The 13,379-nt window shown below is 47.0% G+C and overlaps 4 protein-coding genes across 4 annotated transcripts; 3 read left to right on the forward strand and 1 right to left on the reverse strand.

Moving 5' to 3' along the window:
- F4822DRAFT_432919 (uncharacterized protein) lies at window positions 1-719 on the reverse strand (the record flags this gene model as incomplete). Its single annotated transcript, XM_051461735.1, has 2 exons — window positions 1-249; window positions 312-719. 2 exons carry the CDS (start codon window positions 717-719, stop codon window positions 1-3), a joined length of 657 nt encoding a protein of 218 aa, XP_051310145.1.
- A 2,148-nt stretch (window positions 720-2,867) lies between these two features.
- Window positions 2,868-4,990, forward strand: F4822DRAFT_361694 (ferric reductase like transmembrane component-domain-containing protein). The gene is made up of 2 exons (XM_051456122.1): window positions 2,868-3,165; window positions 3,245-4,990. The coding sequence occupies exons 1-2, from the start codon at window positions 3,020-3,022 to the stop codon at window positions 4,953-4,955; spliced, it is 1,857 nt and encodes a 618-aa protein (XP_051310146.1). The 5' UTR covers window positions 2,868-3,019; the 3' UTR covers window positions 4,956-4,990.
- A 3,188-nt stretch (window positions 4,991-8,178) lies between these two features.
- Window positions 8,179-10,478, forward strand: F4822DRAFT_361739 (cytochrome P450). The gene is made up of 5 exons (XM_051456123.1): window positions 8,179-8,386; window positions 8,451-8,705; window positions 8,754-9,467; window positions 9,559-9,640; window positions 9,705-10,478. The coding sequence occupies exons 1-5, from the start codon at window positions 8,266-8,268 to the stop codon at window positions 10,348-10,350; spliced, it is 1,818 nt and encodes a 605-aa protein (XP_051310147.1). The 5' UTR covers window positions 8,179-8,265; the 3' UTR covers window positions 10,351-10,478.
- Window positions 10,479-10,599: 121 nt separating this feature from the next.
- On the forward strand, window positions 10,600-11,825 carry F4822DRAFT_414939 (uncharacterized protein). Its single transcript, XM_051459187.1, has one exon. It carries the CDS (start codon window positions 10,606-10,608, stop codon window positions 10,816-10,818), a length of 213 nt encoding a protein of 70 aa, XP_051310148.1. The 5' UTR covers window positions 10,600-10,605; the 3' UTR covers window positions 10,819-11,825.
- Window positions 11,826-13,379: the final 1,554 nt, after the last annotated feature.

Consider the following 13,379-nt stretch of genomic DNA (forward strand, 5'->3'; position numbering starts at 1 on the left):
TCAAATCACCAAGAATGCACCCATAACAACCATTAAGCCGGCTCCAACCATGCTACCAAGGACGTGGTACGTCTCACCCTTACTCGAGACACCACCGCTAGTAGCATGCTCCGACGAAGAGGGGGAAGGGGTGCCTAGCTCGGCAGTCAAAGCATCGTCAGTAGTGTAAGTAGCCGTGACACCGGTACCGTTGGTGCAGTTCTGCGAGGCCGCAGTGATCTTTCCCTTGACGAAGTTGACACCAGCACACTAGAACGATTTGATTAAAAATATGCTTTACGGAGATGTGGTTCTGAATGAGTGCGACATACCTGGTAGAGCTTTCCGTCAACGGCCTTGGAGACGATACCAAGGTAACCCTTTTTACCGACGAAATCCTGGGGGACGGTGACTTGCGGGGCACAGTACTTTCCGGCGCCGTCCTGCTTGAAGATGGGGAAGATCTTGGTCCAGTTGCCGTTTGCGCCGGGGTCAGTGGTGACACGGTAAAGCCAATCACCCTCGGGATGGGTGAGAGTAGTGGCGATGTAATCACCATCAACATGGAAATCGGTGATGGCGACCTTGGTGATGTCAGGATTGTAACCACCGCAAGGGGCGGTACCCTCCTTGTCGTCATCAAAGACGCCGACAACCTCGGGGTACTGGACGGTAAAGTGAGCCTGGATGCCACCCGCAAGGAGTAGCATGGCTGTCGCGAAAGGTGCCATGGGAGACATGGTGCTTGTTGATCTTGGTGTTTATCTTGGTCGATTGATTATCTAGATAGCTGGTTAGGATCACGAATAATGTAAACAATATGGATGCTGAATTAAAGATACAAAGAGGATGATCAAAATTGGACGAAGGGAGGGGGATATACACTACCTGCCGATGCAACGTAGCGTAACCTGTAATAGATAGGTGAGACAAGTCGACGGGTCGGCTTGTAGTAGAAGTAGGGTCGCGTCGATTCAGGAAGAACAGGGCGGAAGTATGACGGGATGCGATACTGATAGGTGAACTTGATGGTAGTGATTGTGAAGTTCAGTCAAGAGTGAACGAAGTTGAATGAGGCAAGAAAAAAAAAAAAGAGAGAGAGATACATGGATTAGTCGGGTGGGAGGTGAAGATTAAAGGGTTAGGTTACCTTATCAATTAATTTTTGAGGTGTCAAACAACAAAACCCTTGCGCTTTCCCATGTACCTGGAGAGAATTATTGCATAGCAAATGAGAAGCACTCTTCGAGGTTACCAAAGTTGGGAAGGAAGGTTGAACCCCCTAGCTTCAGGTACCTAGATAATCTACGTATGTAGGTAGATATTAGGTGCAGGTAGGCGCTACGCTGTATGTTAAGGGTTGCACAAAGAAGGTCAGGCCGAGGTACAGGTACACTATTATTAAATTGGCAGCGACATTATTTTAGCAGGTACCACATTACAACATTGAAGTCTACGGCCGTTGCTCCGGAACGTGTTTGTGGTAGTCCAGCCGGAAACTTAAAAACATCTCTACCTACCTACCTACCTAGGTAGGTACCTAGGCAGGCGCGAAACACATGTGTTCCCTCGATAATACACGATATTTTACACCTGCGTAACCAACATAACCCTACAATTAAATACATGTACCTACTACATACCTTCATAAGTACATAGATATATTTGGACAAATATTTTAGTTATTCTGTACCCTTTGTGCAAAAAAGATAACATCATCGTAGGTGTATGAAAGAAAGACATGTAGTTCTGGAATCGCGATAATTGGTTGCTATTTCCTATTATTCTCGTCAAAAGTGTGGGGTCTCTTCCGATCCTGAATGGATAGATCTTGGTTTCTAGGGTCTTCTTACAGGGGGCCCCCCTGCCCATCTACTCCCCAGCTCCCTATGCATACCACGGCTACCAGCCCCCACCTTGTTTCTTTTACTTCTAAGTGGTTGGGGGCTACCAATTGAGGCTATTTGAGCAAGTTGCAAGATGGTAGCGTTAGATTTAGCTCACAAAGAAAGAATCCCTACTCTTTCTTAATCGTTCTAGCCTACCTATTCAATCTCCCTAAATTTACATAATACCAATAACAACCTGAATACATAAAGATATCAACTCCAACTTGATGGAGAAGTATCACAGATGGATCGCAGCATTGTTTCAAATTTCGAGGTGTTACATTAGTAGACCGCTCTTCCCAGATACCGGATACGAACACAAGAGGGGGCTTTAAAACAAGACATATCGAGGTACCTAGGTGTCTTTAGGCTTCTTGCAAACATCGGATGTTGCACCTCCAATTATATCATACCAGGTGGGTGATGTTTGCAAGGCACTAAATTCTACGTATAAGGATCAAACCAACAATCAATCCTGTGGTGCTCAATCGCGCGCATGTGAGTCCACCAGAAGTACTCAATGAAGTAGTAGGTACCGACCTTATCTAATCCATCCCGCAATCACTGCTATACCCGCTATGAGGTAGCCCTAGAGGTACCTACCCTACCTATATCTTAGCCTAAGTATGAGGTTGCATGCAGGGCTAGAACCACCAGTTCGCCCACCTACCTGGTTCTGAAACCTGCTCGCCATTCTTCTGTACCTAGACTACCTAGGTATTTCTTTGCATGGTTCCTCCCTTTCAAGTTATTCCATGATAGTACCCGCTTTACATTCATCTCCACTTCCACTTCCACTTCCACCTCCACCTCCACCTCCGCAATCTTTACACTTACATCCGACATCCCTTGACTACAACTTCAACTCCAACTTTCAAGTAGAGTGACTCGCGCTTCGGGATCACAACGAAAATACAAGAATAATTCGCATTATCCCACTTCAATACCCGACGAGATCGTTATTGGCAGAATAATCCGCGACCAAAGAGAAGTCTGCAATGTCTGCCAACATCTCACCCGCATCGAACGCCGTCAATTCAGGATTTCACCTTCGTTCTCCGATTTTCTAAACAATTAGTTCGCTACTTTCGCCTGTCCCGTGAACTTATAAACCAACCAATTCAATAATAAACGAGAATAAGTACGCAAAGATGGATATGGATAGTATGAGTGACATGAGCGGAGATGACACCGGAATCAATAAGTCGTATGCCAAAGGGTTTTGGTATCTCATCTCGGCCGCCATCGCCTTGTTCCTTGCCATCCGCGCCGTTAACTACATCATATTCTGGTCAAGGTATGCCGGCCCTATCAACGACTACTGACCCCGCATCGAATCTTTGGTCAAGCCATCATGCTGATCACTCTACGTATAGGCTACGTAGATCCAGAACCCGTTCGGTAATCTTCCCTACGAGGCCAACAAACCAGTTCTCGCGATTATGGGCCACGTTGACTGCTGTTGCTAGGGAGATGAGTTACCCGCAGTTTTATGTTTCGATACGAAATTTGACATGGATGACGCCACCACCTATGGGCTGTATTTATATTCTTATGGTTTACTGGGCTGTGGTTGTTTACATGATATTCAAAGATTCCGTGAAACAAAACCTCGAAATCCTTGCGTATCGTAACGCTTGGGTGACCGTTACTCAGGTACCGCTTCTTTACCTACTGGCATCTAGGACCAACGTTATCGCACTGGTTGTCGGTACAAGCTATGAGAGGTTAAATTGGCTTCATCGATGGGTAGCCCGCACCATGTTCATCACTGCCACCGCTCACGGCTGGGTTTTCTGGTACGGTTGGGCCAAAGCCGATATTTTGGATATAGAATTTGATATGATGGGTAACATGGTCAATTATGGTTTGGCAGCTTGGGGAATCCTACTTTGGATGACCATTACATCCTTCAAGCCTTTCAGGTCTATGGCATACGAGTTCTTCGTCATTCAACATATCCTCGCGGCCATCATGTTCTTGTGGGCTGTCTACGTTCACGTCCCCGCTTCTGCTCGGTATAACGTGTGGTTCGCAATCTCAGCATTGTGCTTCGATCGCGCTTGTCGCATTGGCCTTCTCATTTGGCAGAATCTCAAGTTCCGTCCGAGACGTTCTTGTTGTGAAGGTGGACAATGGATTGGTCATCAGACACAGCTTTCCCCGATCGGCGAGTCAATAACCGTACTTACCATCAAAGATGTTCATTTCAAATGGAGAGCGGGGCAGCATCTCTACCTATGGCTACCAAGAGTAGCGCCGATCGAGGTGCATCCCTACACGATAGCCTCCGCTCATCAGATGCCGGATACTTGCATCTGCAATAGCATTCAATTGGTGATTCGCTCGCATTCGGGCTTTTCGAGGCGGCTCAACCATTTTGCGCGAAAGCTAGAGGCATCTGGGAGGAAGCAAACCTTGACGGCTATGGTTATAGGTCCATACGGACATCCGCCCCGATGGAACGTATTCGAAACGTTAGTCTTTATTTCTGCTTCGACTGGCGCATCTTACACGCTTCCTATTCTGGAGAGTGTATTGAATAATAAGGCGCCATCGTGTACCAAGCGAGTAGATTTCCTACTAGCAGCAAGGCATGGGGAGGAAATTGGGTACTACCATGAACGTCTGCTTGAAGCTATCGAAAAGGCTAAGTCAGTTGGCATCGAACTAGCCGTATATATCGCCGTGACTGGTGACGGGCAACTCGGGGCGCTGGGCGCCTTGTCATTCCCCGCATCTTTAGCATCATTCGCGAGTCATGAGAAGAAAACCGTAGAGGAAGAGGTTAGGGCTTCAGCAAATACCGAAGGAATCGCTCAGCCACTTATGAGCCAGTCACGAAGCAGACTCTCGGACGGCTCCGAGCCGCATGTTCATCGTTCAGCGACACGACCTGATGTGTCAGATTTTATAAGAGCGGCGGTCGAGGCCACCGGAGGGGAGACGGGCGTGGTCGTGTGCGGCGGACAGTCTCTAGTTGCGAAAACAAGGACGAGTGTGGCTAGGATAAGTGATGAACGGGCCGTACATAAGGGCACCGGCGCCCAGGGAATTTTCTTGCATGTGGAGGAGTACTGCTTTTAGTCAAGGAACCAAGAGAAAAGAGGTATTGATAATACGGATAATACCAGCCATAGAATTAATTGATTCGGAATCAGCTCATATGCCCGTAGTGACTTAGATCACATATCACTATTATCTCTCCAAATTTACAATTAAGTGTGTCGCTATGATTGGCGACCAATGAGGAACCAACGACAGCACTTCTTGCTACAAGTTGACAGTTCGCCTTCAAAGCCACAGCGATGATTCGGTGACATAAGAGGAGAGAATGCTGTGCTAATGGATCATGTTTGTCTAACATTGCCATCTTGGGCTCATTGAGGCTACCTGAACAAGTCGGGTAGTTCCGGCGGTGGTCTTTTTGTCTCACTATGATGTCGGAAGCGAGGTCTCGAACAATTTTCTGCTTAGACATGCAGCCCTACAGTGGCCTCGTGTTACCGCCACTGTCCGGTTAGTAGAATGATGCTACTACGCGTCTAAGAGTACGGGGGAAACATCAGCCAACCTAGAAGATAGCAAGTAGGCAGGTGTCTATCGCTTCTTCTTCCAGTATGATTCGCCTTGCTTTACCAACTTGTTTAGTAGGGATGCGATGCCACTTACGCATAATTGCAGGTATACTCATTCCGGTAACACGAATGGTGACTATGGGTGTCAGCATTTGCACTTTCGCAGTGTGGTAGTTCTGGCTATCTCGGCGAGAAGAGGGTCGATTCTTGTAAGATATTCGTTCAAAAACCGGTGCTGACGATGGCGAACTCCCACGGCTTATCCGGGATTGTAAGGAGGCGAGTTTCCATCACATTTCGGATGGCTCCCAATGATGAATCTTGGGGAATTTCGTCCCCCGCCGCGTAAAGTCGTCAGCCTTTCTCAGCTGACCGGACTTTTGGTAGCTGCAAGACACCTCATTGACCGATGTCCACGAACGTGCGAAAGGTGAAATGATGATCAATGAGGCGTAACCGATGAGGGGTTACGGGTCTTAGCTGGTACAAAACCTCGCGGCTCGAGAAATAAGCAATAATCTGATAGTTCTTGTTCATCTGAATACCTAGATCAGCGTAGGGCTCTACAACCTAGTTGTAGACCATCAGAGCCTCGAGTAATCCCGAGATTTATAAATTCCGTAAAATGAGGGTGGGGGACGTATTCTCATGAACAGATGTTGCTGGCAAGATTGATGTTCGTCTGAAGATGCGATGCTCTATCACGCGAGCATCCAAAATACAATTAGGTATCTGTAAAACTCCGACCTCCGATTTATGATAATGTTCACCGGTGTAACTAGTTCGCCGCCGCGACCGAGCTCGGCTTAGAAAGCTGTCATATCCGCGCGGGCAGACCTAGGTACATCTTAAAACGCAATACGCTGGCCTCGGTCAAATACTGATATTTTATATCGCCGACAGCGGAGATTGTACATCTTGACGCTTCAAAACATACAGGTAGCTTCAAGTTGATCAAGACATTGAGGGCGCCAAAGCCGTTATGGATGTCGCAGATCTTGTGATACGACGTATTCCCCGTATAGAGGCTTGACAAGATATAATGAGATACTCAAGGCATGACGAAGGGTATTGATTGGTGGCGTTCCTGAGCCGCTTACGAGAGGAGCTGAAGATACGGAATTGGAAGTCGTGGGGCACCGACCAGAAGCATATGCAACGATGTTCCCTGGTTGAGGTGCATGTTGAGAATCACGCGGTAGATTCCGGGCGGCGAGGCTGGTCGCCATACCTATCTGCGGGTAGGTATCACCTTTTAAGGTGATAGCCAAGACCTATAGCTCACGATCATCTTTCACACCGTCTTAAGAAATGAAACGAACTTCTCACCCGAGTAACTGGCTAGATACCTAAGTAAGGACGATACGGCTTTAAGTCCATCGGTGCTACGCGAGATCGTCTCTCGTTTATAGTTTACTCTAACTTGAATTAGATAACCTACCGCGTGGGAGGGTGTTATTAAATGATTAAATGATCGTGACCCAAGTACTTGGTGCTCTGGCCCGTGCTCTGATCCCGTGTATTTGTATCGATGTGGAAGATCAGAGCCCACTAATTACCTAACTCATCTAGGTGCCTCACAACTGCCCATACAAATAGAGATTTAGGTCCCTCCATTTGTCTACTTTTTCTTTTCTAACCAGCCTCGCATGCCGTTCCGTGTGGGGTTTGTCTGAAGTTTTCCGTCCATCACCGAGACTACTCGTCGATGCCTGCAAATGTACGAACTAATGTGGCAACATCGAGCCAATATCGCTGTGCATGCTCCGGAGCTCGTTCCTTAAGACTCGTCCAGGTCTTAGATATCTACCCACCTAGGTGAATACCTAGGTACTTATTTGATTCCAGGTACCTACCTAAAGCCACAACATCATTACCCCATATAGATTATCACGTATAGGATCTTATCGACTGTGAGCATGACGACAACGTTGATTGTCCGAGTCGTCTATTGATCTCACATCATGTCACGATATCCCCTATAAGTCACAAAAGTGCCCATCTAAGCCTTGGATATTACCGCACATGGAAATATATTCGGGGCCATCATATTTCTAAGCGAACGCCAATTGTCCGTAGGTTCGTCCACACCATCTTCAGTGGGGATTGTTTCATATCAAAGAACCTTGGCAAGTCCCTGAGAAACTACCTAGCACGTGTTGGATCTGAATCGGTACATACCTTTCATCGTAGGATCTATTGTTCTAATCTTACGCCTCTTAACTTTTCATGTTTTTAGTTTCGTCCTGCGCCGACAGCAACGCGATATGAGCTGAGAACTAACGAAAAACGTACCCAAGGTATCATTAAGGTGACCCCTCCATGAGGATATTCAAAACCTTCCACATCCAATTTAAGGTGCTCTATCCCTCCTATAAAGAAGATGGAGGGGAGAGAAAGGATTCTCCCCCTCAGAAGCAGAATTCTGAGTGGTTCCAACATGCGCGAGTTCCGGCTGGGTGGGGTTCGAAGTCATGAATTTCATCTTACACGGCATCCCTTCGCTGTGATCTCGAAGCTATATCCCGTGTATTGTACACTTGGCAGTGGCGCTCGTGAGACAGCACTAGATCAGGCATTCCAAATAGAATGCCAGAATCGATCTGATCAGCTCATTGTGGATGCATGGGGGTCCCTCCCTTGAGAAATTATATCATTGAAAGGTAGAATGATCGCCAAGATGAACGGCAAAGTAAGTTATCTCATGAGACCAAATGAGAGAAGAACCTTAGTCCTAGTTCTTAAGCTTCGACCTCCCTAGACTTCACAAGTCTTTTGTTATCACCGTTACGCTATAGTTCGCCTTTACGGCAGCAGTGATGGCGGTTATCACTGGGATTCTATTCTCGGCGTTGTTACTCTGCCTGGTATACTGGAAGAGGCATGTACGCAGTCAAAATAGAGTCCCGCCGGACGCTCGACCACTCCCAGGTCCAAAATGTGAGTCATAGAATGCCCCTTTCACCCTTCGTCTTTGAGAGACCTCGCCTGCTAACAATCGCAGCTTACCCTATCGTCGGCCGCGTACACGATATCCCGTCAAAAACATCATGGCTAAAATTTTACGAGTGGAGTAAAGAGTTTGGGCCGATATATCAGACGGAGATGTTTGGTACGGTTCACGTATGGATCTCATCAGAACGAATCGCGAATGATTTGCTTTCGAGACGAGCGGCAAACTACTCCGACCGGCCGCAAATACCAAATCTTCCAAATAATAAAACGAGCGGCGAATATCTCGCGTTGGCGGGAAGAAATGGTATGTGGGCACCGAATGGAGAAAGAGCTCAGCACTAATACGCGCCAGACACATGGAAGCGACAGCGGAAACTCTGCCAGCAACTTATGGCTGTATCAGCCAGAGGCTCGTTGCATGACTACCCAACAAAGGAACGAGATCGGTTTATATACTTACTGTCGCGTGACTCATCACAATATCGAGAGTACATCGAGCAGTTTACATCACGTACGGTATCTCGTCTCTCATGGGGCAGTCCCCATCCGGCTCATATCCTACGAACAACCACTTTCGGCCTCCTTGAGACCATATCTCCATCCGGCGCACTCCCAAATGTCATATCATGGCTTATGCATGTCCCAACATTCATGAGCCCGTGGAAGCAAAAGGAGAAGGCTCGACATGAGCTTGAAGCAGATTTACTGAAGGGTAATGTACAGTACGTACACGATCGTATTGACGAGGGAAACGCCGAGCCCAGTTTTATTCACACTTTCATCAACTCTTTAAGCGACGAGAGTAAGAAAGATAAATGGGGTGATGAGTCCGAGGCTACGTATGTCGTCGGACAAATGGCCATTGCTGGAGCCTTGACGATCGGCAGCCCGATCCAAAGCTTCATACTTGCCATGTTACACTATCCGGACTGGCTCAGAAAACTTCAAAAAGAAATCGATGAGGTATGTGAAGGGAGATGCCCCGAGTGGGACGACCGCGAAAGGCTACCCATGCTCCGAGCCGTCGTTAAGGAGGTGATACGGTGGAGACCACCAGTCCCAACAGGTAAGTCACCCCGCAGGAATTTTTGATAATTAGGGGATGTGATTTACCACCCCTTGATTCGTCGTGCTTTTTTCGTTAACAATTCAGCAAGGGATTCCCCACGCGATCGAAAAGTCTGACGTGTATAATGGTTATTTCATTCCCGCCGGTGCTACCATTCACGCGTTGGAATGGTAAGTCAATTCGCTTTAATCCATGACTTCATCGCATTCTCAAGCCACCCTAACCACATAACAGGGCTATTACCCGCGACGAGGATGTGTACTCTGATGCTGACACGTTTAATCCCGGCCGATGGTTGGATCCTAAGTACCCGACATATAAGGAGCCATTGACCGTATACCCAACTCTTGTCGGCTTTAGTCAGTTTGGCTTCGGTCGTCGCACATGCCAAGGCATCCCGATCGTGGATCAGGATCTCTTCCTAGCTATGGGAGGCATGGCATGGGCGTTTGACATTCGGAAGAAACGTCGGGCTGACGGTAGCGAAGTACCAGTTCACTGGAACGACTTTACGCCACTCCTTATCGCTAAGCCGGCACCGTTTGAATTCGATGCTGTGATACGCAACGAGGAGATAGAAGCAGTCATAACCCGGATGTGGGAAACTGGCAAGGGCGAGGACGACGAGGAAGAGGAGCAAAATCAATCGTTAGTGCAAATGGATAGGAATGAGATCGCAGCGGTAGTAGCAGCCGCGGCAGCCGAAAAGCGGGATGACGACGCCGGTAGCGACCGTGGCAGTGATACAAGCGCCGCAACATGTTCATTAGCGGGATCGGTCTCTTCCTCTAGCATCGGATCCGATAGTGACGGGGATAGTTCGCCGTCGGGATCTCCACTCAGTTCGTTAAACGCAGGACGTTTGTGTCGGCGGATGTAGATTAGGTCAGTACCGTGTACATGTCTTCTAAGTCGATATAGCATGAGATGTGGAGGTGTGGCATTCATGAATTCGACATATGGGTCTACGAAAACTTGATTATGTTTCGCATAGCAGTGGCCATTCACTTCTCTCTTTTTGTTCATTAGTTATGCGTGTTGGACGGGTCTTTCTTTTTCTAAGCTATATAGGTACCTAGGTAGCCAAAATTGTACTTCAACATATACATCAAAATAAATTTTATACTAGAACCGAATGAGAGTTAGCAGAAATCGTACTTCGACTGTGATGACCAAGTTTATCACCTTTTCTTTTCTATTAGCACTTCAAATCTGCTTTCTATCATGCTTACTTCGTCGTTGCGAATCAGTCGCTCCCGACTCCTCACAGCAGCCAGATCGACGGCAAGCGGAAGCACTCCACTACGAACGCCCCGCTTATAATGTTTCTTATCTTTATGATGCCTAGAAGAACTAAGGTCTGATGATACACCCTCTCGGTAATACTCTCTTTGCGCCTAGGGAAAGACGAGACTCCCAGAGGAAATCATGAGAGTAGAACGTGTATCGAAGTAAGGGGAGCCAAGGACTGATATATATTCGACAAATAGCCCATGTCTCTTGGCTGCCGGTGAACGTTCGTACAGAGTACTGGGAGCTGAAAAGGGGTGTTTTAGGATCAAGGGGATCCGTTCGGAAATAGCCATCGGGTCAGGGATCTTCTTCGAGGTAGGACAGATTAAAATGAAATAGTAATTAATAACAGGGACGAGGGTACCTGGAAGCCAATGGATTTAGTATATACCTCTATAACCGTAAGCATATCCAATATGCTCTCTCGCAACTTGGTCCTTCACCTAGAAAGTGATGAGTTTCGATATCTCGAGGGTTTGTTAGATTACCTAGGTATCGAGCACTCATGTAGTGCTTAGGTAGATACTTGGGTACACAGCAGATTCTCTCAATTCGATAGGCTGTGAAGTAGTATTTAGAAGATATGTGAATGCCGTAGGATCCGGCAAGGTGAGGGTCAAGAGGTTACATGCATACGCCATATTGTTGGATGCTGAGTGGTGAAGTCGTACTAAGGATCTGAGACTTATAAGCATAATTGAGATCGCGATGTCGTATGTTAGTTTGCCTATTCCGGGATATGCGAGCTTCCTATCGCTGTCAAGTTGTACCAATGGTTCTCGGAGAATGAAGAAGGGTTCATAGGAGGTTATACATAGGTTCGGAGAGTTTGATCTGAGTCAATGATTATTAAACAAGTCGCGAGTAGATTTAAAAATAAAAATACAGAAATAGGGGAAACGCAAAGTGATACCATCGCCCATGATGGTGTGTAATGACGGTGAGCCGGAAGCGATGGTTGTCGGTAGCACGCAAGATTCGCGTGGAAGCAACCAGGATCTGACAATCGCTACCATCAGATAAGATGAGGCGACGGCATGAAATTGGAGAGCGTATCGCTTTTGATTGGAATATCAAGGAGAAAGAAATAATAAATAAATACAAGGTACAAAATAATATAAAAAGTGCATGGAGGTGTGGTAGTGGTGTATGTAGGTACTAGGATAAGCCCGTCTACTGTTGGTACAGCACATGTATAGGTACCTGTATGTTTTAGCACATGCCATTACTCGCAGGGAAGAGTACGACGCTGGCAGAACCCGAGATAGTGACCTATAAAAACAAGGGATGAATATTGCACGGTTTGCGGGGGAAATTCACCTACTATTGGCTCATTACGCCTATTATGTAACCAGTACATTGACCTACGAAATCATCATTTCCTCGCTCTCTTCTGCGAATGCTTCATGTTACTTACAAAAGTAGCAGATCAGCGAAAAATGACAAGTCGTTTTTTCACCACCTTTAGTCTCATCCTTCTACTAATTCTTCTGGGAAAGATACATACATACGTCAAGTAAAGATGTTGCACGTTTCTTCGATTATGGAGAAAGAATGGTCCCGTGAAATTTCGTGACCAAGCCACTCGATGCCTATCGCTCTGAACGGTAGGTAGACAGACGATAAAAGCCATACTCACGATTGCGCGACGTGGCCGAACGTCTGGCCCTGGTTCTACGGGTGCTCCATATTCATGTAGGTAACATGGTGGTGCCCCTCTTACCGGGGATCCGAGCACTTCGATATCTCGCGTGCGATGGCCGATCACACTCATCAACGCGGTCAAAACGTCAAGGCATGTCATGGTAATTGGGCGTACGAAGCGCAGATAGGAATGGTTGGTACGCAAGTAGCACCACCCGGTAAATAAAAAAGATCCATTTGCTAGGGACAGCCCTACTCGTGGCAGTGGACCTTCGTGGGGATTCATCCCATCAACGACCAATCGACCCTCGTTCGCCCTTTACCGAGATAGATTAAAGGCATTGAAATTAGACAAGTGCTCAACGCTAAATCTAACCCAGCTGAGTTTACATACCACATAGAAGGATTATTACGATTGTTACAGGATTTTAAACAGAGAGCTGAGCTCCGCTGCGGTACAGACTCAACGCGGCCGGCGGACGCTACTCGATTATCCCTGTCCTCCGTCCAGAATATTTCCTGATTTATTACAGACGTATTCATAATCCTATGGATCTATTCCATCTACTTTACCAGCCCACCTCTCGTGTCCCTGATTTGCCTGCATGGGCCATGTTGGACCAAGCATGGGGGGGTTGAACATGGCGCCTCGGCCATCACGAATCTCAACCCCTCACCCCGATCCAAGGACGTTAGCTAGTTCTGTCCATCTATTCGTCCGAAAAAAATAAAATAAAACAAAATCCACCGATCTCCTCATTAAATAGAAAAGAGGAGGAGGTGGGAAATTTTACCATCCCATTCGATTACCCTCCCCCCAGTCCCTAGTATTGGATACCCCTGTCCGCCTACATCGTCCCGGTTATATGTATGCTAGGTGATTATGGTAATAGTTTCGTTACCTCCCCTTAGCTACGTTGGTATGAGGTAGCTAAGCAGATAGGTATCGCTACTTACTAATTACCAATGTAC

This window comes from Hypoxylon trugodes (assembly GCF_022578975.1).
Source record: "Hypoxylon trugodes strain CBS 135444 unplaced genomic scaffold F4822scaffold_9, whole genome shotgun sequence".
In the NCBI taxonomy this organism is placed as follows: Eukaryota; Fungi; Ascomycota; class Sordariomycetes; order Xylariales; family Hypoxylaceae; genus Hypoxylon; species Hypoxylon trugodes.